The following is a 27,601-nucleotide window of genomic DNA, read 5'->3' as shown; positions in this document are numbered from 1 at the left end:
GATTCCCACATGGACTTGCCTGTTCACTACCTCCACCTGGACATCAGACGGGCACATGTAGAATGTTTGTATATGGGAGGAGGAACACTCAACTTCCTGCCCTTCAAACCCAATGTTATCACTGAATTGCCCACCAAAGTCAATGTCATCTTCTTTCATCTGAATATTCAGTCAAAAACACTGGGAAATATCTTCTACTGTCCTAAATTACTCATCTACATTTTCCCATCTTCAAAAATTCTCCTCTATTTGCTCATTTCCATAGGAATTCCTCACCACCTCCATGCATTGGTGAACATCAGAGAAGCCGAACCAGCCAAGGTTCATTTAATTGCTGGGATACCATGATCCTGAGTGGCCTGCATTGTTGCACTGAGTATGAAGAATGACTACTTATTGCCTGGGTCATTTCTCGGGTTTGCAAGCAGTGAGTGACCTGGAGAGCTAAAGTCACGGCAGGCTCTGGAGAGTGTGGTACCTCACTAAGCCCAGCATGCCCTCTGTAAGGAAGCCCATGCCACATGCAGACATCCTCCATGGGCCTGTATGTCACCTTTGTGGGACCAGCAGCTGTGGAAAACAGCCAAGGACCAGCGTGAAGCCCTGGCTGCTGTCTTTACTGTGAGTAACAAAGTCTCTTGTCTCTGACCTAGAGGGCTAGTGTCTCCAGCCGGTTTCCTGTCTTGCCGGCCTGATGTGTCACAATCCTGCTTGAGGATTTACACTAAATTATCCCAGGAGATCTATACAGGTGGCCAAAAGATACTCCCATCCCTGGAATTCCAGCTGAACAATCATCATTTTGCATTTAGTGCATTCACTTCTAGGTAACTACTGAGTTGATTTACAGAATCCTGGGAATCTGCCGTATGATTATAGGGATTAAGTGATCAGTACCTTACTCTATTTTTCCTTCCAAATAAAGTAATATCAAAAGAAGTTAACTTCTTCTTTCTTTCATTACTAAATTACTTGGTGGTATATATTAAAACATGGCAAATCTTGAGGTGAAAACACCATATCAGTTGGGCATGGTGGCGCATGCCTGTAACCCCAGCATTCAGGAGGTTGAGACAGGAGGGTCACAAGCAGTTCAAGGCCAGTTTGAGCTATACAGTACAACACTGTCTCGAAAAACAGGGAAGCAAGAAAGAAAAAGAAAAATCCTATGCCAAGTATCCTACCGGCCATGCACACTCCAAGTGCTGCCCGCGAGGGAGGACTCATCATCATCATCACGATTTACAGCTAAGTCAGCTGAGGCCCACAAAGGCTACGAGGAGCAGGCTGGAATGTCACATCAGACTGGCTTGTTCTAAAGTCTGCTTTGGATCCTGCACCTACCTTTCCTACTTACGAGTGTAGTTTTAAAACACGAAAAGCAGCTAATATTTTGTATAAATAACACTGCCAAGTTTCCTGCAAGGAATATGAGCACAAGTGACCCAGGAATCAGGACTGTTCACTTCTTCAATATTCCATAAGCGGCACCACCTTCTGATGGCATGACAATGTGCTACTCAAATCAGCAACACGACTCAGGCCAAGTCTAAGTCCTCAGAACCAATTCTCATAGCCAGCTATAAACCACAATCTCCTAAAATTCTGCATGTGAAGACAGGGTGGACTCAGTGGTAATGGGTGGTGGGTAAGAGCTTAACCTCTAGGGCCTACTGAAACAAGGAGAGGGAAATATACTTTAAAACTAAACAATAAGTCAGCATAAAAGCCACTATTTGGAAAATAACACATAATTCTTACTTAGAAGGCACAATCCTGTACATGGGTTCATAACTGGTTAATTTGCAACCCATTAATATTTCCCTCCAGGCCTCTTTCCCTAAATTCCTTCGTTATAGATGTAGTTTGGAAAAAGGCTCCTTCGCTAAGGGTGTGTGTGAGTGTGTGTGTGCGCGCACACACTCACAGTGACTCAGGAGCCAGGCAGAGAATGAGACAGGGAGAAAATGGATTCATGCACGAGTTTCAGTCTGTGCACTTCCAGTGCTGCACCAGGGCTTGAGAAGGGGAGCTACCACATGGGGCAGCTGCGGCCACCCTTTGTCCCGAGCACCAACCTCTCCTCCAGCCTCATCAGCAGGGACTGCAGATCCTGACCCTGCTGATCCACCACCGGAGGGCCAGTGTGACCTGCTCCCAGGACCAGACTGGGCTGGAGCATCTTAACTCTCCATGGTAGTTCCGCCTTTCTCCTCAGCCACCAGGGCCCTCCCACCTTCCCCTTCCTCTGCGCCTCTACCCGGCTCTCTCCTCTGAACCCTCAGAGAAGGCTGGGCTTCCGTCTCCCGCTGCAGAGGGGACCAGCCTGATGACTCCTGTCTCCTGACTCCTCACATCCCCACCCGAGGCCCCTGCTTTCTACACAGCACAAAAGTTGGCCCTTGTTCTCAGAGTTACCCCCATCCTATGCCAGCTCTCTCAGTCAATCCCCCAGAACTGCTAGGGCTCCATCTACTTCTTTCTGCATGACTACCAAGCACAAGTCACTATCACTGCAGCCTGGACCACTGTGCAAGCGCCCAAATCTGTCTTCTAGGGTTAATTCTTCCACCATAGGGCCAGTGATAGACAGTGGCTTAGAATATGTCCCTGGCTTGCTTCACCATTAAATTCCAGCCATACTCTGCCTCAGGCTCCAAACTCTGTCCTGTCCCTTCCTCCCCTTTCAAACCCTACTCTTTTCCTGCCCCCTGGGATCTTTACTTTGTGTTCTGTGAGTTCCACACCTCAGGATTTGCTTCAGCTCCTTCTTCTGTCTGGAATGCTCTTTGCCCAGATCCTAGTTGACTCCATAGCCTTCCTGTCTCAGATTAATCATCACCTCCACAGAAAAGCCTTGGTTAACATGACCCATGTGTCCAACACTTTTTGTCTCTGACACCAGGAATTCTGTTGTTTGCTTTGAGCAACCTGAATAAACAGCTCTGTGTTTCAGATGTGAGGATTTGGCTGTGCTACTCAGAGCAAGGTTGCACTGATCCTCTTCCCTCAAGAGCACTGGTTTGCAAGCAATTTATTAGTAGCCAGCAATGACATAAACACAGACATCCCACTCTGTTAGGCTAGTTAACAAACAACAGAGCGAGTTTATCTATCACACTAAAAATGTTAAATATTAGTACCCATGGTGTTCATTCAAAGAGAGTATATAGAAATTTAATAAGGCAATCAGCATTCCCCTTAGAGTTCTAGGCTGGGTGTTAATCCCAAACAGCCAGAAAGATATGCGTATCATAGTGAAATCTATATTAAGTTACTGATACACATCTTCCATAAATAATGCTACCCATTTTTGCAGCACTGTCCATTTTTCCTATATAATGCTTTCTGTGATTGTGGAGATGTAATTTCCATGTCTGTTGAACATAGTAAGTAAGAATCTGAGCTCATATTCTGTGTCCTGGCCCGAATGATCTTTTTCTCCAAAGTCACTTTTGTTTGATTGATGAATGGGTGCATGCATAACATTTGGAGTAGGAGGCCTGGTTTTGCAGGGTGGGCACTGGGGCAGCCTCATGGAGATCCCTGATTGCCCTGGTCACCTCCTGAGGATGGAGCTCCTGGCCACAGCAGGCTGCCAGGACTCTGGTTTGGTGTCGGTGCTCAAAGACCACAGCTTCGTTCTATGAAGCAGAGGGCTCCTGAGCACTGGGCACCTTGCTATGAAGGATAAGGTAGAGGCCCAGGAGGAGGAAAGGCAATTCCCACTCTGCCAGACTGGCCAAGCCACATCCTGCCCCAGGGTGCAGGGGGACCAGGATGCTTAAGACAAAACCAATTCACTTCCCAACTTGTTTTGACAAGGTGTGAACAGGAAATAGGATGACTTGCTGCCAATGTCCTCATCCCAGGGGGAGGCCAGTGACTGAGCTGCCCTCTCCTGCCTGTCTCTTCCATGCACACTCCCCTCTAGGTCTCAACCCCGGGGACATTACACCCTTCTTTCCTTACAGGCCACACCTAATCTACCAGGAACTCTGAGAGTCCCACTTTCAGACTGAATCTGAGGGTCTCGCACTTCTACACCTCTTCCCCACTGCCAGGGCAGGCTTCTGATAGCTGTGACCTCCCCCAAGACCCTGCTTCAGCCCTTGCCTCTTCTCAAAGAGCTGGGAGATCTGTATTCAGGTGAGGTCACCCCACTGCACCCCATGCGTCTGCATGAAGCCTCCCATGGGCTTGCACTCCCTGTGGAGGGTAGCAGAGGCTGAGATGTAAGCCTGCTGGACCTTCACAACCCAGTTCCAGGCTCCCTGCACCTCCTTCTCCTGTGTCCACCTGCCTCCTACTCTGCCATCCTTGTCCTCAGAGCACACAGTACCCAGCACCACCATCCAACAGTGCTCTCCAGAAGGGCTCCCAGAAGCCTTTGCTCCAATCCCATGTTTCTCTGTTCCTTCCCATGAAGGTCAATTTAGAGCTATCCCCTACCCCTTAGATGGTATTTCCTTGTTGATCCCCCATGGTTCCTTTGAACACTGGACCCCTCACCTTTAACACACTCCCTTACTTCCTCATATGCTATGTTCCTTGTCTAGAGCCTGCCAACTTCTTCCGCTCATCCCTGCCAGAAACACAGGACCTAGGGGATGGGGGTTATCTCGTCTTGCTTATATAGGACCCTAAATCTGCAGGGCCCTGTATGGCCCATGGTGGGAGACCAGAAGATACTTACTAAGTGATTATGTACAAAATGGACCCTCTGAGAGTGACCAGGCATCTGCAAGAACTTCCAAAGTCAGGTCCTGGACCTAGGTCCACCATATTTGTCACATCCCAATATTATTACTAGTATTATTTATTTTTATTCATCTATTTTCAAATTTTTTACTTTATGAGTCCATGTTTGCAGTACATAATGATCATATTCCTCATAGGAATTGGCACATGCACACAATACTCCTTTTATTCTTTTCATTTCCTCTTCCTCTCCCTTCTGTCACCATCCTTCCATCTCTCGGTTCCCTTCCCATCTGCAAAAGTTCCATCTCCCTGTTTCCATTTCTAACTTTTATTTTGCTCGTTACTTTATTTATACTTTGGGTTTCTCATGTAAGAGAAACTGTGCGATACTTGAGTTTGTCTATCTGATTCATTTTTACTTAACATTATGGTCTTGAGGTGCTTCATTGCACCCCATTTTTAAGCCAGAGTTCACCCAGTCCTCTGTCTTGGGTAGTTAGCTCATGGCACAAGGCTGCCACAGGGTCACAGAGCACAAGCAGCCTATGGTGAGCTCGTTTAGTGGGTCAGAGAACAACATACAAGAAAGGATTAGCAAGCACAGCCCGGGAGTTTCCAGGAGTCAGCTGAGCTTGCTCATCTGTGTTTCCATAAATAATCCCTCTGTGGAGGCCAGGTGACCAAACAGGACACTCGTAGCTCCCTGAACAACCCAATGACATTAACCCAGACAGGAAATACCATTTTTCCTAATAACACATCTCCCAAGGTCTCAACACACTTCTGTCACCTTGCAAGTTGTCTATAGAATGCATATAACAGATGGAAACATTTTGTTGTCCCTTGCTTCAGGGTGGGACCTCCAGGGAGGAAGAACACAACTCACCAGGATGAAGACAGTAAAAAATATGACAACGATGGCAGCCGTGATGAACAGCTTCTTCCGGGGAAACACAGCAGCAGGGAGCAGAAACACCAGTGAGAAGCAGATGGCACCACGCAGGCCTCCGTAGGCAATGATAAACTGGTCCTTGAAGGTCAGTGGGATGGTACGGAAACAGTTGATGACCTGGGTCAGGATGAAGACACCTGTGGGACGAAAAACCCAGAAGGAAACAGACTGTGAGGCCAGGCTATGTAATGGTTCTACCTGTTTCCTGTACTCTTTTGGTGGGTCCAAGTATTGAAGAAGAGGTCCAAGGCCTTTCCCCCATCCGATAGTACTAGTTGGTGCCAGGGTCTTTGCTGTTATTGTTCCAGGACAACAGGTGAAAATGTAGAGACAGAGAAGCCAAAGGGACTGATTGGATTTGCAGCCAAAGGATGACAAGAATAAGTCAGGAAGTAGGGAATAGAGACGGGGAGAATAAGAGGAGGAGAAAAGAAATGAGAAAGGAGAACAAGAGGAGAAAAGAGGAAGAAAAGGAAGAGAAAGGAGATAAGCAAGAAAGAGAAAAAAGTTGAGGAGAAAGAAGGAAGAGGAAAAGCAAGAGGAAGAAGAGGAGAATGAGAAAGAAGACAAGAAAAAAGAGGAGAAGAGAAAGAAGGAGGAGGAAAAAGGAAGAAGAGGAGGAAGGAGATGAAGAAGAATAAAAAGAAAAGGCAGACAGGAGGTGGAGGAAGAAGAAATAAAGACAAAGCAGCAGCTGCAGCAAAAGGTGGGAGACAGGAAGAAAGACCCCTCCCTGTGTTCGTGTGGCCAAATGTCCACCGAGTAGACAGGCACCTCACCCAGTGCTCGCCAGATGAGGCAGAAGGCCAGCGTGAAGCAGACGAAGGCCCAGTTCCACTCATGGTTCTTCCCTACGGTGGACACGCCCATGAAGATGAAGATCAGGGTCTCGCTGACGCTGCTCAGCATTTTCATGAAGTACTTGATGGTCGTGTAGGACTTCTGGGACACGTTTTCTTCTACATACTTGTTCATGGTCATTGCACAAGCAGTGATTCTGAAGGGAAGATATAGCTTCTATGGAGATACTGCAAGATGCCAACCGGAACATGACTCCTGGCTCCTAGGAGCTAAATGATCATCTACCCACCTAACTATGGGATTGCTCACTGACCTTTAGAGGAGTGTGTGACTTTCATCTAAACCTGAGGTACTTGCTATCTCTGGAAGACTTCCTCAGCTCCCGGGCTCCAGGGCTCCAGCTCCTGCTCCACCCATCCTTCCATGCCCTGTGCCCCTCCTCCCAGAGTCACAGGTCTTCACGTCTCCTGGCATCGGCATTATCACCCTCTTCTTATCTATATAGGTCCAAAATAAATAAGGTGGACACACATATCCCTTACGGACTGCTGATTTCCTGTCCCCTGGCCCCCACCCTGGCACAGGCCACAAGCTTTGGCTGTGTGCAATTTGCCAAACACGCCCTGACTCTTTACTGTCCTCTTGCCTTACCATACACATGGACTCCTCTCTGTCCCAAACATCCAACCAACCCAGATCCCATACAAAGAGGGAAATGTACTGTGAGCCAGGGCACAGCTCACATGAAGCCCAGCTGAAGCGTCATGATGACTGTAAAGTACCAGAGGATTTCTGCTGCAGGAGGAATCTGGAGGCAGGAATTAACTCCAGCTGCCCCATCTTCCACTTCAAGATAAGGAACCACAAATCCAAGCTCCAGTGACCTTGTATGCCATACCCTGCCTGCACCACCATGGGGTCCTCTGTCCCCTCAGGCTTCTGCTGTCACTGTAGGAAGTTCTCCTACTGGAGCACCAGTTCAGGTAGAAGGAAGCAAACCTTAAGGTCCCCTGAGTTAAGACTTAACAGGTCACCACAATTACATTTCAAGGACTAGACTTGGGCCTCACATAGACAACATGTGTACTTCTTTTGTGCTTCACATTCAAACAAAACAAAGACTCCACCCAGGCAAGAACCACAGCATCCCTCCAGAACACACAGATCTTTCTTTTAGATTTATGAGTGAAGTACACATAACTGCTATGGTTTCCCAAAAGAAAAAAAGGCCTTATTAAATGTGCTAATAAAATTCAGAAGTCACAAACACACAGCAAAGCCTTTGACCAACTAATGGTGGTGGCCAGGCAGCCTAACTCAAAGCCCGCCTCTTGGCCAGGGATTTAGCTTAGTGTTGCTGCTGCCTGGTACCACACACAAAAAAAAAAAAATGCCAACCCCTTGTTGTCCTTTCCTAATCACATCTCCAACCCCAATCCTCTTTCCTCCCTCTTCCAAATATTCTTGTGATTTCATCAAGCCCACCTGGATAATCCAGCCTACACTCTCCATCTCCCTCTCCCAATCTAGTCTCATCTGAAAAGTCTCTTTTGCTCCATAAAATAAAAGATTAGTACATTCTCAGGATTAGGATGTGGACATCTTTGGGGCCACTGGTTCCCTACGTTTCTAAAAATCTTCATCTTTCTGTTTGGCTTAATTTTTCTTTAACTAGACTTTTACAAAGTAAGATTTTCCCAACACAAAATTACAAGGGCAAAAGCAGATCAAGCTGATTAAGAATCTGAATAATAACATGTTTTGCAAAGGAAAGACATATTCACAATACAAGCCAGTGAGCTTTCCTTATATGTTGAAAATAGAATATTTGGAACAATTATAACTTACAATGACCACAGTATTTCTTGGAATTCTCTGCAAAAGATTCTTTATGGGGGCAATGAGAAGGATGCTTTGGAAGTGCAGGGAAGGAAGCTGGAGCTTCTGCTGTAAAAGAGGGGACACCTGTCCAAAGCCTTCATTGGTAAGTGTGATCTCACCAATCAGGAAACCAAAGAGGGCCCACAACTGCTGCTCAGTATCCAAGGGGGCTGGTCCTAGGAGCCCTGTAAGTAACCACATCCAAGAACGCTCAAGTCCCCTGCATAAAATGCCATATACTTTAAACCATCTCTGGATGACTTACAGTACCCAATACAATGTCAATTATATGTAAATAACTGGTATACCTCGTTGCTTAGGAAATAGTGGTATGAATTAAAAGGTTTGTGCATGCACATTCAAAACAGATGTAGTGTTCTTTTGGAAAGTGTTTGACTTGCAGTTGATTGAAGCTGTGAATATGGACTCTGCAGACACCAAGCCCAGACTGTTATCCAAGGAAAAGAATGGGGGCAAAGAGAGGTTGGCCCATGCAGGGACTGCAGGATGGCTCTGCCAGCTGAGGACAGAGAGGCAATCATGCTAAGAGCAGACAATGAAAGGTGGTAGGGTTGGATAATGACACTGTTATACCTAATGCTTAGAAGCTCAAACTTTATTCTGCCAGCTAGAAGAGAAATTATAATTTTGAGATGTCATAATTTGGATTACATAATTCATCTCCACCTTTGGTTATATAATTATTTCTAATCTCTCTACCTGTATCTCCATTAAGACCCAACTTTCCGTTAGGAAAAAGAAAAGTGTCTTCCATGCTTAGGACAGTGTCTGGCACATCATTAATGGATTTTCATCAACCTTGTGGACTGCTAACAGGAGTGGTGGCAGACAGGAACAGATTTGTATTTTAGAAAGAGAAAACTGAAGGACATACATAGTATTGAAGTGGAGGGCCCTGAACCAGAAGAATGGAGGACATTCATTTTCTATAATGGTTTGTCATCCTATTTTCAAAACCTAGCCCACAGACCATCCTCCAAACACCCATGTTTTGATAGGTGTTAGCTCCCTTCTATAGGACCACACAGAGGTCAGCATGTACAGAATTTACTGGTGCATTCTACTTTGTTATTATCTTGCCGCACTTTAACATAACTGTGGGGTGATTATCACCAATTAGAGATGGAGAAGTAAAATCACTGTAATTAGAGGTTTTTACATTCACTAGCAATTGAGGCTTTCTTATCCATATATCACTCAAAATACAGCATAGGCAAAAATTAGGCCAGCTAATACCGCCTCACCCAAGTCTGGAAGGGAAAACAGACTTTCTATTTAGAGGATTTGTCATGTGGTGATTATCTGAATAGGAAATTCCACAAATGCCCTTTTCTATAGTGCTCTGTGACTCCACTGCAACACCGGTGATGCTGCCTGACAGGGACATTCATGTTCCTCCTATCAGAAGCTGTGGTTGGAGAGATCAGGAGCCAGCACCCTTCTCTGCTCAGCAGGGGTCTCTTCCTGCAGTGGTATCACATTCAAGTTCAACCAATCTCAGCTACATCCAGGATAATGAAGACCCACAGTCCTTCATCTTGATGAAGGCTGAATTCTGCTTGTGAACATTATACATAAAGAATATATAACTAGGAGGTGCATATATGTGAGGAGTAACAAAATGTGGTGAAGGTTTCAATTTTTAGAAAAAGTTTGCAGTAAAAGACACACTGCTATGAATCCCCTCAGAACGTTCACCCTCTCTATAGTTATCCTGTCATTCTTGCCACTTTCTGCAGCAGTGCTGGAGGCCTCTTTCGTAAGTATCGTTAGTTGAACTGTTCTGGCTGCGTGGATGTCCTGAGTTGACTCAAAACTTTTAACTTTCGTGGTCATTTTGACTTTGGGGAAAAAGCTATAAGTTACACAGTGCCCAATCTGGTGAAAAAGGTAAATGAGGACACCCTGTAATGTTTTTATTGAACAGAAATTATCATAAATATTACTGAGGCATTCAAGATATTGAGAGAGGCAGCCAGAAAAAGACCAATGAGAACAGACTTCCAGAACTACTTCAGAAAGTGCTAAGTATGGCGGGATTAAGTAGGTTCAAAGCAAGGGACAATGTATCTTTTACTGTAAAAAATGTTTACATTTTTTAAAAGTCATCATTTTGATCAGGTCTCATATATATATGGTCTGTGTTTATATGGTAAAAAAGCATGTGGCTATTATTTAGTTTATAAATAAAGATGATTTTTTTGAGAATGATCGATTCTCTAATTTTTATTTCCATCTTTGGAGATTCTTCCTGGAACCTGAACTGCTTTGAGGGAGCTGAAGTGATAGCAGATTGCAAAATTCATTTGCTTGCATTATCTGTCTCTACATGATCTTTAAAGAACATGGGTAAAATCACAGGAAAATATAGCCCACATAACATAGTATCAGTCAAAATTTTGCCAAATATGAAGCCATATTCAGTGCCAATCATTAGCAGTGAAGCTGGTGGATTAGAAAGCTTTCTCTTTATTGGTGAAAGCCAGGCCATGCAGTGATGCAGGAACCACCACAAGTTCTCAGAATAAAGCATTCGCTCATGTGAGCTAAGTTAATTATTCCAGAGCACGGACTCACTACATACTGAAGCACCTCTTCCAGGAAACCTGACAACCAAGAGAAAGTGAGTTTGACATATGAGAAAATGCCACTGACATTTGTTTTCCAAAGACAGACCCTAACGTAGAACTGGGTATGAGACTCTGCTATGCCAGGAGCTTGGAGCAGAGTACACCCAGAGTATCCTTAGTGCACCTCTCAAGCCGTGGAGACATCAGCATGTGTCACTGCTCTCCAAAGCTCTGACAGCCCTGGTGTGTACACCAGAGCAGTGTGGCCTGTGGACCACATAATTACTGAAAATCTCTAGGTAAACAAACACCAGGGTCATATCCAAGACCTTGAGAGAATCAGGATCTCTGACTGTGACCTGGGATTCTGCCTAACAGCAGACTTTTCAGGTGATTCCTGAGTACATCAAAGTTTAGGGAGAGGAGAAGGGGTTAGAGGGAGGAAAAAAGGAGGAGAACAAGAGCTGAAATGAGTTATTAAAAAATTGTATTGGAAGGAGAACATAAAGGATCACACGGAAACAGAGAATAGCTGTGGTTCTTGTTATTTTGTCAACCACTGTCTCTTCCACAACTGCACCTTCCTGCTACTGTCACCTCCTCCCCAACAGACACCCCTCAGCTCCAGAAGCAACAGGCAGCTCAGAGCCAGGTCCTCCAGCCTTGACCCCACAGTGCCACTAACAAGTTATCAACTGTATATGACCACACTCTGCTCATGTATCCCAGACCATGAAAGAGAAATATGCCATAATTGTGTTTTGTCTTTGCCTACACAGCAGAAGGGACCAAAGTTTCCCTTCTCTCTTCCTGGAGCTCAGTTTCTGCATACACCAGAGCCCTTCACTTGGAGCCTTCCACTAGCTGTTTCCCATTCCCAGGCTTACCTTCTTTTCATCCCTGAGCTGCAGCCGGGATACCCACTTTCCCTCCTACCATCCCTCACTATGCAGGGCTGAGCCTCCCTTGGTAACTTTAGTCAGCCTAGACCAATAGTGGTCTAAGTCTGTTACCTACTGGTAGGAGATCCTACTTCTCAGGCCTCAGAACGGGTCACTTGACACAGGCTGATCCAATCACAGTTCTTCTAAGTCCTGAGCCAATCACAATCTTTCCTTAGTCATTTTCCCACAGGAGCAGGCAGGAGAGAGCTGCTATTCTCCAGTGACACAGTTATCGATATATGCTGCCCCATTTGTCTATAAACCTGTTTCATGTTTTGGAGATGGCTAACCTGAACAAGAAAGAGATCACATAAGGGAACCAAGTTGACCAAGAGCAATGGCTCCCATTACCCTAAAACCAAATCCATACCCGTCCTCAGGAGAATGTGTTTCTTTCTTTCATTTTATTAGAGCATGTAGTAATACAGAATAGCGAGGTTCACTTTGGGAAGCTAGTACATGAATTTAACATATCTTATTTATTCTCAATGCCATTATTCTATCTCTTCCTTTCCCCAATTGCCTCCCCCAACCCCCTTCCCGTTCTTCAAAAGTCTTGTTTCCAGTTCTCGCTCTCTCCCTCTCCCCCCCATCTACCTATTATTCTTATAGAGGATAAACTATATATTTGACTTTCTGAACCTAGCTTATTTCACTATTCTCCTGAAAGTGACATAATTTCAATCTTTCTGACAGCTGAACAAAATCTTCCTGAATAGGTCTCAAGTAGCACAGTGGAAAATATCAAAAATCAGTAAGTGGGACTACTCAAATTGAAAAGCTTCTGCATGACAAAGCAAAACAATGGAGTGAGGAGATAACCTACAGAATGAAAGAAAATCTTTCTCTTCTAATAGAGGATCAATATCTATGATGAAGAACACAAAAAGTTAAACATCACCAAACAAATAACCCAATGGAAAAAAAATGGACAAATGAACCGAACATATACTTCTAAAAAAGTATGAATGGCCAGTCAGAATGTCTGTCTTCAAGAATACTATGAAGTTAAGTGAAATCAGTCAAGCACACAGCTTAAATATCACATGGTTTCTCTTACATGAGAAACTCCGAGTATAAATAAATTAAAGAACAAAATAAAAGATAGCTAATAGGAAACAGGGAACAGATCTTCTACAAATGGGAAGGGGACCAAGAGGTGGAGGAAAAGGAGAGAAAGAGGGGGTGACATAAAAAGCATGCAGATGTGTTAAGTGCATGCACCAGCTCCACACAATCAGCTCCGTGATCATTATGTACTGCAAACATGGACTCATACCATTTTAAAAAGAATATAAGAATACATAAATCCTGGCAAGGATGCAGGGAAAAAGGAGCACTCGTATTGTTAGTGGAAATGTAGACTAGTACAGCCACTGTGGAAATCAGGATAGGGATTGCTTCAAAAACTAAAAAGTGAAATCCCACAGGAGTCAGCTGTACCTCTCCGGAGTATGTTCCTGAAAGGATTAAAGACACCGTACTGTATTGACACAGTCACACCCATGCTTACGGTGGCCTGATTGCCATAGCTGTGGATGCCCAGCTTCTAGATGCCTAGAACTAGATCAGTAGATAAGGAAAATGTGGCCTATCTACATGGAAAAACAAACAAACAAACAAACAAACAAAATATATATATATATACATATATATATATGTGTATATATATATATATATAGCTATGTAGCTCAGGCTGGCTTCAAACTCATGGCGATCCTCCTGTCTCAGCCTCCAGAGATATGAGATTGCAGGCATGCCCTGCCACGCTTACTCTGGTTTGATTCAGTCCCTCTCTAACACAGAGCCTCCTCTGCTGTCTGAGTGGGACTTTGGCTGTGTGGATCCTGATGACTCAGGTTCCCATAAATAGTAAGGGATTAGCTGTGAGGGTGCCTGGGGAAGGATAGCCTCTCGGCCCCTTGGCCAGGTCCCTTGGGGACACAGGAAGAGTCAGGCCTCATTGCGACCCAGGAAAGGGACAGCACCGCAGAAAGGAGCACACTGAGGAATGGAGCAGCATCCGGAGGAGCAGTTCACCTTCTCCTGACCAGAGACTACAGCAGAAAGTCTCTGTGCTCCAGCAGGCCAGCTTCTTCCCCCACAGAGGCTGCTGGGAGGGAAACGGAGGCTGGCACTTTAAGTTCTCCTTAGAGGACCTGGACCATCACTGAAAAAAAAAAAAAATCCCCTGCTCTACCCTTCTCACAAAGGGGCTAGAAAATTGACTTAAATTAGGTGTGGTAGTGCATACCTGTGATCCCAGCACCCTGGGAGGCAGAGGCAGGAGAATTGCACATTCAAGTCTGGCCTGGGCAACCTAGGGACTTAGCACCTGTCTCAAAATAAAATGAAAAGGGTGGGGGTGCAGCTCAGGGCACAGGCCCTGGATTCAATTCCGTAGAGTGTGGGAGGGAGATGCGGGGGTACTGGATAGATGTTAACTGTGTGCTTCATTTCGGTATCACTAGAAAAAGGAACTCTTTAAAAAAGAAGAATATTTTTTATCAACATCCATGACATTTTTTACATTTCTGATTTATTGTTATTTTATATTTTGGCCTGTTTACTGCCATACCACCCTGAATACATCTAATCTTATCTGATATTTTGGCCTAAATATTATTAGAAAGCAATATTATTTTCTACAGTATTCTTTAAAAAGTAAGCTGGTAGGGGTAACATCATTTTTAAATGAACAAAAAGAATAGTTAAGAAACTGTCCTAAAGCAAGTGGTGGTGGTAAGGCAGGAGGTAGAAAAGGGAAAGGCGGGGAAAAAAAAGGAGGGCCTGCCTTGGAGAAGCTTCTGGGCCTGGGTCCACCTTGTGAGTTAAATGTTAGCCCTGGAGCAGGCTTCCCAGGTCCAACACAAAGGGAAAAAGTAACCAGGTAACTTAGCTTATACCTAGTAAATTCCTAGGGAAGATGCCCAGTGGTCTTCTGCAACCTGTGGTGATCCCACCCCTAGTTACCATGTCACTGATTATGGAGATTTGACTTTGGCCACCAGGACAGTTCCTCCAAGGGCCATAAAAGGTTAAAAAAAAAAAAAACAAAAAAAAACTCCCTACAGAGGAGCTGAGTCAACCTGCTCATTGGCAAGAGAATCAAATCTCTCACCACACCTTCAAACCCACCACAAACCCTGGGTTCAAACCACTTAACACCAACCCCCCTCTGGGCCATGTGCTCTATGGCCTGTTCCTACCCTGAGAAGTGGGTTTTGCCTTTTCTGCTATATAAATCATTGGTCCTGCTACTATTCTAGGGTGCCCAGCTTCACTCTTTGTTTAGGACATCAAGAACCTGCACAAGACCCCCCAGCCCAGTAATAGCCTCATTATTCAGATATGTGAAAATCTCCACTCTTCAAATAGAACTTGGAGAATCAGTTGTTGCAGTGCTGGGGATTGAACCCATGCCAGGCAAGTGCTCCAAGCGCTCTACCAGTGAACTATACACTCAGTCTGAGCATGACTTCTTCGTTTGGAAACATACTATTAAAATTTTCTGTCATTTAAGTTTAGCAACAAACATAAAAGTTTTCCTACCCACTCCCCTCATAAGGTCTACTTAGTCATGCACAATAAATGAGAACAGTCCTAGCAATAAGACAAAAAAAAATGAGGCTTCTCATTCTGGACAGTCATCATAGAAATGCAAAGCATTGACTATCATCAGTCAAATGCAGCCTTTGTGGGATTGGTCATGTATTCTATCATGTATTCTAGAAAATTAAGTCTTCTGTCTGTTTACCACTTACACTTCACTAATTACACCTACTCCACAACACAGTCTACTTGATAAAAACAAGAAAAGAATCAGAAATAAGTTAGGAGATGAGGGAGAAAAGGATGGGCTTTAAAATCTGCCCCTAATAATCTTCAACAATGGAATGTATGATTACTTGGGAGATATTTTGCGGTTTTTTGGTTGTTTCCACCAAAAACAAGTATCTTGAGATTACTTAGAAAAAAACTAGAGCACTTAACATGTAGATTCTAGCGATCATTTTCAATGTCTCTCTGCAGTAAATACAGATGAAAATGATGTTTTTAGTGTTGACTTCTAAGAAGATGAGGAAAGAAATTACATTATTTTGAATTCTGAATATTGCTAAGTTTGCAACTTCAGTTCACAAGAAATATAAATTACCCATGCCCAGTGGGCCCATTTTAAAGGACGTTGTTCATTGCTCCAGGGGTCCCAACTCCAGGGACAGTTCTGCTCCTCAACCGAGTTTGAAGATCCTTATGTAAGACTCCAAGAGGGCTGGGATGGGCTCTGTGTAGAGCACCTACCTAGCATGTGTGAGGCACTGGGTCCCATTCTCAGCACCTCCCAAAACATGAACATTGTCCTTGGGTTACACTCCCCTCCCTCCAGACAGCTTTAACCGGACGTCTTAATTATCTGAGAAGAATCCTACACCTTCCCTCAGTCTCTCCTTCCTTGTTTCCTACCCAGCCTTCCCCATACCCAAAGAAATGCTCTTTAAAAAGTGCATCGCTACTATCAATGGAAAGAAAGTACTACCTCTTTCTTTTGGTGTGTGCTTTAATTTCTATTTTTTTCTTTTATTTTATCAGTGGAGATAAAACTTATTTCAAGTCTCCAAATAGCAAAAGCTAGTGGTGAGCTCTACAATATAATGTTGTCTCACAAAAATAGAATAGGAATAGTGTACTGTATATAATTTCCATTTTCCTTGTCACTCTGGCTACAACATAAAGAGGAACTGGTGAGTTAATTTTCATACTATATTTTCTAACCCACAACAGCTAAGTATCAATACCTAATCAATATCAAAATTACTAATGAGATTTGTCTTTGTACTGGGGTTCCAAGTCAGGTCCTTGTGCTTGTGAGGTGGGCAGTGGCCCTGCTGAGTTAAATCCCCAGCCCCTAATGAGATATTTTACAATCCTTTTTTTTCCTAAGTCTTAAGAAGAAATCACCCAATTTTTACTCTTAGAACACAACTCAGGTGGGCTAGCCATATGTTGTGTTTGCAAAAGCTACACATGGCCAATGGCTACTATTTTGCACAGGGCAAGATGACAGTCAGGTGCCTTTTTCCTGAAATGGATCCTTGCTATTATAGTACAACCTTGAATGTCCCCCAAAGGTGCTTGTGCTGAGCTGATCTCTGGGGTGGTGTTGGGAGGCAGGGCCAAGTGGAAGAAAGTTGGGCCATTCGAGGTGGTCCTCGCAGAGGACATTGGAACCTCACGGAGCCTTTCTCTCCCTCTCACTTCATGAGCACCATAAGGTAGAAGCTTACTCCATCACATGCTCTCCACTTTGCCTCAGCACCAAGGGCCCCAAAGCAGCAGGCATGACAGACTATGGATTGCGGCGTCTGAAACCATGAGCCTAAATAAACCTTTCCCTTTTTACACTGATTATCTCAGGCATGTGTCAAAGTGACCAAAGCTGACTAACAGATATGTTTTATTTTCCTATTAGCTAATTTCCTGCCTCATCTGACTACTGGTTAGCCTTTATGTTTGGATAGTCACAGTAGATTTTAAGGGCTCGGTCTTGCCCAATCGGAATTATCAATGAAGGCATACACCAGAATTAAAGGTAAATTATTTCCTTCTAGAGTGAGAGGAGGTACACTGAAAGGTACAGAGACAGAGATCTCAGGCACCTATCTTGGCCGCTTCTGTCCTTCTACCCAACTCCATCTGCTCATTGTCACACTTCAAAAAGTCAATTTGAAGGTTAAGTGTCTTCATGTGTCTTGAAGTATAATAAACATGATTCTTTGCATCTGTTATGAATATCCTACACTGTCTTGTGTCTCTTACTTTTATAGATTTTTGAGAATACCAGTAGCAGGACCTAGTGGTTCTGGCACCACTAGGCATGCGGAGATGAAAGCATACCTTCGGATCTTAAAGACATCAGCCTCCTATATGTCACAACATATAGATAGGAGGACCCAGGCAAGGCAAGAAGTAGAGCCCTAGTATCCTTTGTAGAGAGCCTGGGTCTCCCAAGACAGCAGCACTCCTCATTCCTGAAAGCCAGAGAAGAATGGGGTTTATTCTCAAAACTTCTCTAATCTCACTCCTCCCTCTTTAAAACTAATGTAGATCAACAGATTAGCAGCCGCCAAGTTTCCTCAATCACTTCGTAAAGATGAAAGAGGTAGAAATTCTATTCTGCAATAAGATGGTCTTTGAGGATGTTCGGCCATCATCTTCACAGACTCCAGGTTTTACTGAAGTCCCCTCGTTCCTCCAGCCAACAACTCTCCTCCATCACTGGGTGAGTAAACAGACTTGAGTTTGGCAACAAAGCTACATAGCAAACAAAGGTATGCCTTCCTGTTTCCCTCAAAATTTTTAGTAGATGAGCACCGTCAACTCTAGGAAGGAAAACAGGAAGGAGAGAGAATAGGAGCTTCCCTCTCCTTGCAGGGACAGCCTCGGCCCCAAAGCTGGACCTTCCCCTAGACTTCAGTCCTGACCCAATCACTCCAGACACTCCGGTCAAGTTTTCATTTAAATCTTTCCTTTGAGTGTGGGTTTTTCAGTTTTAAGGGGCCTGGACTGGCCTTTTCTCTGGAGACCCAGGGTCCAGGTGTCACTAGCCACTGAGTCACTGGGCAGCCAGGGTTTGTCAGTGTAGCCTTGATTTACATACTTATAAAATGAGACTAATAATCCCCACTTCCTACTTTCTTTACAATAACACGTCTACAATATTCAAGATATATGAGAAATGCTTAGAAAGTAAGTAATTTGAGGGAAGAAAGACAAAGAAATTATCAGTCCACTGAAGCAAAACCAAGAAACACTCGGCATTCACTCTCTGATCCCAAGAAGGAGGCAAGTGTTTTTGAAATTCATGAGGCACATGAAAGAGACTGGCATTTCCAGGGAGCTGTGAGCTGCTGTGGGGGTGGAGCCCGAGGGGCATGTCCCTGTGAGGACAGTGTGCTTTCAATGTCCCATTAATCAGAGCTCAGGGGACCGTGTGAGGCATAGAGTGAGGACCAGACGGCTGCCTGGTGTGCAGGAGGGGAGAACAAACTCCCTCAGGGACATGTCTCCGTGGATCGGATTCCCAGGAGTCACTGAGGCATCTGAGAGTGACCTCGGGCAAGAGAAGCAAAGTGGGCAGATGTCCCCCTTTGTGAGTGAGTAGGGCCTCCAGCACTTCCTCCCTAAGCATGCCTCTGAATGTGAGGTCCAAAACACAGAGGCTGAGACAGGAATTTCTAACAGCAGCAAGTATCCATCATGGCCATGGAAAGTGCCCAGTACTGGGCATATGCAAAGGTTCTTGTCTAGGGGACCACAGAGTCTTCCCCTTTACTCGGGGTCTAGCACCATGGCATTCAACCCAGAAACCCCACCACCACACCTGCAGCACTATATATGCAAAAGCATGCACGCACATACACGCACATACAAGTTTTCCCTACAACAGCAAGTAATGAGCAGAAAAAATACTTAAAAACAGAATTTCATCTCCCCCCTGAGGGTTTGAATTTAAAATTCTTCTGAGCACACACTAAAACATGAGCATAAATGAATTCCTTAATATAATTAGGTTTTAAAGAAGTCATCTCTCCAAATGCTTTATAAGGCAGAGAAGAAGAGATGGACCTATTTGGTGAAACGCATGTAAAGGCACAGTCTCAGGACAGCAATAAAGAGCATCAGTGGATGGGAGGCTGTGGGGATACCAGAAGTGCATTGCTGCCACATCTCACTAAAAAAAAAAGACAAAACCCTGCCTGGTGTTGTCCTACCTCAAAGACTGGTTGCATTTTGATCCCAAAGCCAAGTCTTTAGTTCTACACAAGGAAGTTTCTTTTTAATCAGACTCTTTTATTAACTTCCCACTCATGATGTGATCTCATTCTGGGACAGGCTGTCCAAAAGTCTACCCAAGGCAAAGCTCCTGAACAGTGAGTTACAGGCCTGGCAGGCAGTAAGAGGAGGAAGGGAGATGGAGAGACAGAAAAAGAAAGTGGGGGAGGAGGGCAGAAGGTGAAGCTCAGTTGCACAGTGCTACAGCAATTCTGCAAATCTGCCAGAGCTGCTCAGCCTTCTTCCAGGCACCTGCCTCCCTCTGCCTGATTTTCTTTCCGGATGCTGCCCCTTTCTCTTCAGCAAGGGAAAGCACTCAGCATGCTCAGCACCTTTAGGATCTTCACTCCCATTAACCTTAAAGTTTGTTTTTAAATAGCAAGAAAAAAGATGCAATTAGTATGAGGTATGATAAGGATTTCTGCCAGGGATTTAGCTCAGTGGGTCCACTGCCTGCCTGCCTCACAAGCACAAGGTCTTGAGTTCCATCCCAGGTTAAATAAATAAATAAATAAAATAGAATTTCTAAGCTCAGTACAACTTGAGCCCAGAAAAAATATTAATTCTGTAAAAGGCACACGTGGGCATGCAAAGTTAATAGCATCATTAAACTGTTTCTAGGACCAGTGTCCCAAGTGCAGTAGTTACACCATGGGCATGCACATAGCCATCTGCATCACAGAGAAGCATCACACAAGGGCAGCCTCTGAGGAGCAGATTAACTAACACACATCAGGAAACAGGAAGCCAAGGACCATTTGTGAGGAAGAGCAGCCTGCCAGTGCAAATCTGTCCCTTCACCTGCTTTCCCTGATAATGGGTGTGCAAGGTGATTCAGAGTGCAAACTTGTTTACCTCTCCTGTAACGTCTCGTTGAAAGGCTCATTCACTATTTTGGGGCACACTCTGGACAATGACAATATCATCTTAAATGGAAGAAAGGAATTTACCCTGTGTTGTAAAATAAATGCTCACACTGAAGTTGGAAATAAAGATTATGTTCAGCATTAACCCACAAGCTTCACCAGAGAATCACCTGTGCTGTTTATCAAAGATATGTGGCTCTGTCTCTTATTTCTGAATTCCCAACACAGCACAAGTAAACCCAAGGCCCCTATCTTGACAAGAGGCCTCCCAAGGCAGTAGATTCCAGCAGGCATTTCTGGTGCATCCCCATCCCAGCTCCATCTAGCTCTTCAGTAACACCCCATGTACTGTGTATCTTCAGGAAAATGACTGCTGAACACAGCTACTTTGTAAGGGTTCTAGTTCACTCACACATGCACATGGTCAGCAGGACATAAGACACTCCCCCTTGGCAATTCAAGGTTCCTATGCAAACTGTTCTAGAACAGCCTTGCTGTGAAATGAGACACCTAATGCCGCCCCCACACCTTCCAAGACCTTGGAACCAGCTGATCATGTATTTTCAATGACGCGGCTCTCAGAGAAGCAAGGAAGCTGGAAGCCATACAAGTGATATGAATAGCAACCAGGAAGACACAGAACATTTCATTACTGGGTCACACTGGATTAAAATGCTGCTTAATTTAGGTTCTCTGGGAAACTGAAAACCACCAGGTTCTAAGCTGTGGCTTTCCTGACAATGACCTCCACTCTTGTGAGGAGCCTCTCACTGCCTCCACCATGACCCTCATCTGCTTCTGATATAAAACAGCTGATGTGAGGTGGAAAACAAGAAACCATAGCCTTTCTTCAGAGCATCACCTAAATCCATCTGGGAGAGTACATTTCAGAAAGAATGATGCCTACATTTCCAGCAGTAAAACTCTATTGTATGTTTAGCAGGTCCCAGGATACAGCCTTGGGTGCAGAAGCTGCAGATAAATATCTGACAGTGTAACACAATAAGAACTATGTATTCCATTATTCATTACTAAAGGATTTCTCACTGACCCTATACTGAGGGTGGCCGTAATGTAACAGGCTTGTTTGGGAAAGCCTACTCGTAGAGATCATTTGAGATACCTTTTGAGAATTTCTACAGGTTAGTCAGTAAATGACACACTAATTGTGTCTTTAATGAATAAATAATCATTTCCTGCTTTATAATCAGAGCTCAATAGCTTAAAAAAATACTAGACTAAGGTTACATAATCACTTCTCATTACTGACTTCGGCTTCGAATGACTTTAAGCTATTATCCGAAGACTTATCTATTGAATACAATATTTCTGTCAGTAAGACTGTTCAAATGGATATTGATAAGCTAACCCAGAACTCTTCGAGGAATGTGGGTGATGTAACTTTGTTGGAATATTTTACGGCTTCCCACATGAGACACAGTGATTAGATAGAGGCCCATCAAATTCTGGTGTCTGAACAAGAGCCACCCAACAGTCTATTGTCACATTTCTTGGGAAACTCAAGAGGTAACTTTTAGATAGTTTTTATCTTAGCACCAAATCATATTTGCCATAAATTTGATAGTTTGTTCTTTATCACAAAGGTAATCTCTTTTTAGTTATTCTTAGAATAAAACAACCTAGTCTTTCCTATCATGTATTCGATTTAATACCATAGCTAGGATGCATGATTCAGGGGAACATATACATCACAGGCCTTTAGCCAAAAAATACTTACGCCATGATGCCAGAGAGATGAAACATCTCAGCTGTTATGTAGGACAAATAGCTGTACAGGAAGACAAAGAGTGGCTCAATCACACGAATATTATGTGTGAAGCGTGTGGTAAAGGCTGCTATGAAGCCCAGGAAGATGCCAATCAGCACCCCACCAATTCCTACAACAAAGAAATTAGCAATCCCTGCAAACACGTCGATAGTCTCAATGGTTTTCATCTGGCAGAAGGACTTGAACAAGTTGTACAGGACCTGTGGGAGAGAGAAACACTGTGAGTTCCCATTTTCATCAGGGTGCAACAGAACTATCTGGCTTTTCCTTTCCAAGGAGGACATTTCTTCTGGGGACTCACCTGGATGACAAGTGGCAGTCATTATGTAGTTATTTGGCTTATACTTTAACATTCTGACTTTTAAACTTAAAAAACTTTGATTAAAAAGTGAAACTTTCTAAAAGTAACAGAGATTTCAAGGTCATTATCTTATTCCTAAAATACTGTTTTCTAGATGGCACCTGAAAGACTATTACAAAATATTTTATTGACATCCAGCACATACTACTCAAATTACCATTGTTTGGGAAGCCATGAGCTACATAGGTAACCAGAGCTCCTGTGAATGGAGGTCTACAAGGTCCCATCATCCTGTTGTAGAGTTGCACTGTGGAAGGGAACCCCTGATGAAGTCTCCTGCCCCAGTCCTCCATTCTATTCCACCTCCGTGTCCTCCAGACACATACATGTGGTGTGGCAAGAGATCTAATGGGATTTTCTTAAAGCAAAGAAGCATTGTGTGTGTATATGTGTGTGTATACTGTAATTTCACACATACCTTATGCCTCTAAAGTAATGAGACAACCCTATTGTTTGGCTTTACACACAGTCCTGGTTTAACTAAGGGTTGGAGAATATGAGGCCCTCCATCCATATGCCCTGGACAAGAGGCTTCCAACCTGCTTTAAGCCATACCGCTTTGATTTTCCACAAGCCCAAGGCAACTCTTTTCACCATGGTATTTATAACTCTGGGTGCGTTCAGATCTTCGAGAAAGGCAAGTGGCAAGGATACTGGAAATGAGGGCTACACCTTCCTTTGAGTTCTGAAAAAGTCAAAATTAATCTAATCTATTCAAGGTCAAATGTCCAACATCAGAGTGCAATAGTAGAGTGCAGGCCTCCTGTCCCGGTTATGGTGTTCAAGGCCTAACCAGGGGCACGTGAGTGAGACTTCTCCTATGACCAGCCTAAGCCCTGGCAAAGGCCACCTCCCTCTTTCTCTGATGACTTGTGGTTACTGTTATAACCTCCACATTACAGGACTGGCATATTTCTCATCTTTTCTTCTGAGTTAAAATTCCTTGGGGCCAACCAATACCTCACTGTGATTTACATCTTCCATGTAGCCTAATATATAATAACAAATGTGTTCGTTTTGAAAAACTAGTGAACGGTGGGCATTTCCTTTCTCCTAATCACTACTGTAACACTCAGGAGCATTTGGAAACCTATTAGTGAGCAAGGACATCAGAGGAGAACAAAGAAGAGACTTCCACCTTTGAGGAATTAACTCAAGGCATGTTTTGGAGGCCAAGCAAGAAGAAACTGCACCCTGGGAGCAGCCCCTTCCTTCTTTCCATCAGAGCTGGCTGAGGGCGAGCAGCATCAGGACCCTGGTGCTTACTGGCAGAGGATCGGAGATGTGTGATAAACAGCTCTGACTCTGAATTTGGCCAGAGCCAAGGGTGACAGTCACCAGCACCTCAGGAGAAAGAAAGGAGAGAGGGTTCCCAGCACATTTTGGAATGGGCCATTTTCGTTTCCGCACTGACAACCCCTCCTGGTCCACCTGCACATTCAGTTCCCAGTCCCTACGGCTTTTGCCCTCACCTCCTCCAGTCTGCACCATACATTTTTTTTTTCTCATCACAGCCCTGACAAGACTTACTTCCTTTAAATGTTACCATTCCAGTTTCCAGTCCCAAGATGAATCGTAGGCTACCTAGCTTTTGCAAGGGCAGACAGTCTTGATGCACCCAGCACATCTTTTTCTTTTTCTTTTACTTTTGCTACTTTCTATCATCCTGAGAAGTGTGGGGCAGGGTTTCACCACTGCTGCTCAAAATACAGTACTTATCCATTCCAGCCTGGGAATTTCCTTCCCATCATTTCAGAAACCCAGGCCTGAAATGCAGGGAGAACATCTACCTTCTTAGGGGGAAAGCTGAAGCTGTCGTTCCCTCCAAGAGCCCTTCCTGGATTCCTCTGGCCCTTGAGAGCCTCCTCTCCTCCAAGCCCCTGCAACACACAGATTGGCTCCCAAACCAATCAGTGCTGTGTGAAGGGCCATCTTGTGCAGCTGGTGCTCTCTCCAGAGTGACTGTCTCATCTCCCCAACAAAGCTAGTGATCCTCCTCCTCCTGTTCCTTGTCCTCCTCTTTTTCCTCCTGCACAGAGCCCAGCGAGCCTCTCCTTCTCCTCTCCTTTCCCCACTCCTTCCATCTCATAGGTTAACCAAGACCCCAAGGGAAGCTCAGGCTCAGCTCACAGAAGTGGCACTTCAGAGGGCCACAAGCTCGCAATCCTTCCAAAACCAGGCTCCTGGAGACTCAATCCACCCAAGCTGTCAAAGAGCCATTCTATTTTAAACATCGCAATAGAGCTGCCCAGCAGGCCTGGTGCCTTCAGCACACTGGACAGAAGCCCAGGCTGCTGGGTCTCCTGCCTGAGCCCTGACGCCATGACAGAGGAAGAACTCACGTGGGAACCCTGCCGTGACAATCAGAAAGCTTTCCACTACGCCCCAACCCGGTTTCCGCTGAACCTGATTCCAAGGGTGAGTCAAGGTTAGAGTCTCTAAATTACAACTGGCCATAGGCAGCTCATCTCAGGGAAATCCTTTGGTTTTATCCAAGGGAGTCTATGTGGCAAAGTGCTAATTTATGCATTTGTATTATATGTAAATATACATGATGTACAAGGGCTATCTCATATGTCCCCAGGGGGCTTGTGCATTTGGGGGACTAAAAATTCCATAACAGGCTAATTTGACAGATGAGTGCCTTTTATTCTGTCACATGGCAAAAGGTCTATTTATAATCATTACTTCAGATATAAATATACTATATATATAATTAGAAGGAATTACATATTTGAAATTTTGATTTAAAATTTGCACTAATTCAGTGAAGTCACTTACAGCAAAGATGCAAATTATGCAAATACAGTGGCTTATAAGAATAGCTCTTCTCAGTACTCACATTCAGGTTACTCGTTCTCATATGAATCATACAGCACAGTTTTGTTCAATGAGCTTTAGGTCTGTTTCGCTGTTTGCAAAGTCAAAATTAAATTCTAGATGGTCCACTTCCCCTATCTCCCAAAGTTAAAAACTGTTTGGTGCCCACAGTCACTGCCCACCTGAGCTTCTGTCTAGAAGCCAGTGGACCTTCACCAAGACTAGTTAAGCATAGACAACTAGAGATTACTGGAGGGAATCTTCATATCTTATTGGAAAATATATTAGAATCCTCGATTCCTGCATTAACAGATTCTAGGTACGATACTGGAAATTACCATGGGAACCTAAGTACTGTAAGTCATTTGACCTGCAATTTGCATCTCATCAATTTCTCTTGCTTTAAGATATTTTTATGCTAGATTTTGTTCCCTTTCACCTTTCTAGCTCAAAATTCATCTTGATCTGGAGAAGGAGTTACTTGCTCGAAGACTAACCTTTCAGCATTAATTCTCACTTGATTCACCTGTCTCCTCCCACGTGCACCATCTCAGCTGCAGGCATCACAATCCACATGTTTAAAAGCTTTTCCTGTTCTGTGACTTTCTCAAACCTCCTAAGGATAAGACTGAATAAATAAACCCAAGAACCTTCCATAAAACATCTCTGCCTCTACTTTTTAAGGGTACCTTACCTGACTAGAAGACAAAGCTTTACATTTTTATATGTTGTTCTATTTCTAACATATATTCATTTCAGTGCACCACTCAGCCAATGCAGTGAAACATTGGGTCGCACATTCATTGGTAGTAGGTAGGCAAGTACTTGGTCACACCAATACTCTATGAGTCTGGGTTTTGAAGAGACAGCAGCTTTCAACCCTGACTGTGCAACTTAACAAGGAAGGTTCTTTCCTATGAAACCTTTGCAGCTCTTGGGACTCACAGCCTCTGACCATGGACGTGAAACTACTGTGCCCTTTTGCTGACCTTGCCTCCCTTTCCCACTGGGCTGGAAATATGGGTTCTCAGCTTGGCTCGTACTCAACCTAGGACAGCTCCTCCTCTCCATGCATGGAGCCACAGAAAATGGTGTTGTGGCCATACACACCAAGGACTCCTAGGGCATTTCTCTGGGTTGCCTGCCTCCTTTGGCCCTTTCAACAGAACTGGAGCCAGATCTTTTCCTGAGACCTAACTCAGGACACACTCAAAGAATGGACTACACTTAGCTCTATGAATGAGAAATATATAAGAGGCTGGTATGGGGTATAAGTGGTGCACCATTCTGAAACAGACTGGCTGCCCTAGAAGGAATGCAGGAAGGTGATTATACTTCTTTGGAAAGTTCCCTTTACCCTAAATAGATTCATTCTGAGAATTCCACACTTAAACATCCACAGTCTCCTTCAGCAAGGGTAAAATTTACATTTCAAACATAAATCACAATGGAAAATTTGATGCCTGAAGAAGTTAGAATGAGTTATAAAATATCTTTACTATAATAGCAGTTAAAATTTAGAGTGAAGGTTAATGACTAATCAGTGTCAATAAATAATAGAATATAGGGAGCAGATTTGATTACTTGAGTGAGTTAAGTTAGCCATCTTAAAATATGTTTTAGTGGTTGTTTGAACAATTATGATCAATAAACTGTCAATAAATTATTCTGTGTATAATACAACTAATGGATGTCTTTTGAGGAGATATTTTATTTAGTTCAGGAATCTGCTGTTACAGGAGAGCACGGCTAACAGAGAATAGTGTTACTTTCCATGTAAATTCTTAAATGAGGCAAAAATAACATAATGGTAGGAGCTAATGGAGGGATATTAAAAATTAACTTACTCAAGCACTTTAATTAATGTCTTCTGCCCCTATTTTCTTATCTGCAGAACGGGAAGAGTACCTATTTCATAGGTTGTCACCAGGAGCTGAGTCCAAGAGAAAGACTCACCAAGGCTGGTGGCTGTCATTGTACAACATCAGAATCCCAAGTGTCCCCAGTCAGGGGACGGGGCATTGAGTGCAGGTCGGAGAGTAACAGGAGATGCTTCCTC

The 27,601-nt window shown here is 44.0% G+C and overlaps 1 protein-coding gene across 3 annotated transcripts in view; it reads right to left on the bottom strand.

Annotated features, from left to right (window-relative positions):
- Positions 1–27,601, bottom strand: part of Slc9a2 (solute carrier family 9 member A2) — an 83,354-nt gene that overhangs the window by 21,247 nt on the left and 34,506 nt on the right. For all 3 annotated transcript variants that reach the window (XM_010631722.2, XM_010631733.3, XM_010631725.3), the window contains exons 3-5: positions 22,311–22,561; positions 6,436–6,653; positions 5,591–5,793 (exon numbers count right to left, since the gene is read on the bottom strand). In XM_010631722.2, the coding sequence (XP_010630024.1) occupies positions 5,591–5,793; positions 6,436–6,653; positions 22,311–22,561 (672 nt within the window). The remainder of the gene's footprint in view (positions 1–5,590; positions 5,794–6,435; positions 6,654–22,310; positions 22,562–27,601) is intronic.

The sequence above is a fragment of the Fukomys damarensis genome, unplaced genomic scaffold (genome assembly GCF_012274545.1).
Source record: "Fukomys damarensis isolate Sample0158 unplaced genomic scaffold, DMR_v1.0_HiC HiC_scaffold_9, whole genome shotgun sequence".
Classification (NCBI taxonomy): domain Eukaryota; kingdom Metazoa; phylum Chordata; class Mammalia; order Rodentia; family Bathyergidae; genus Fukomys; species Fukomys damarensis.
Note: the sequence above shows the minus strand (reverse complement) of the source record. Positions and strands in the feature narration are given on the sequence as shown.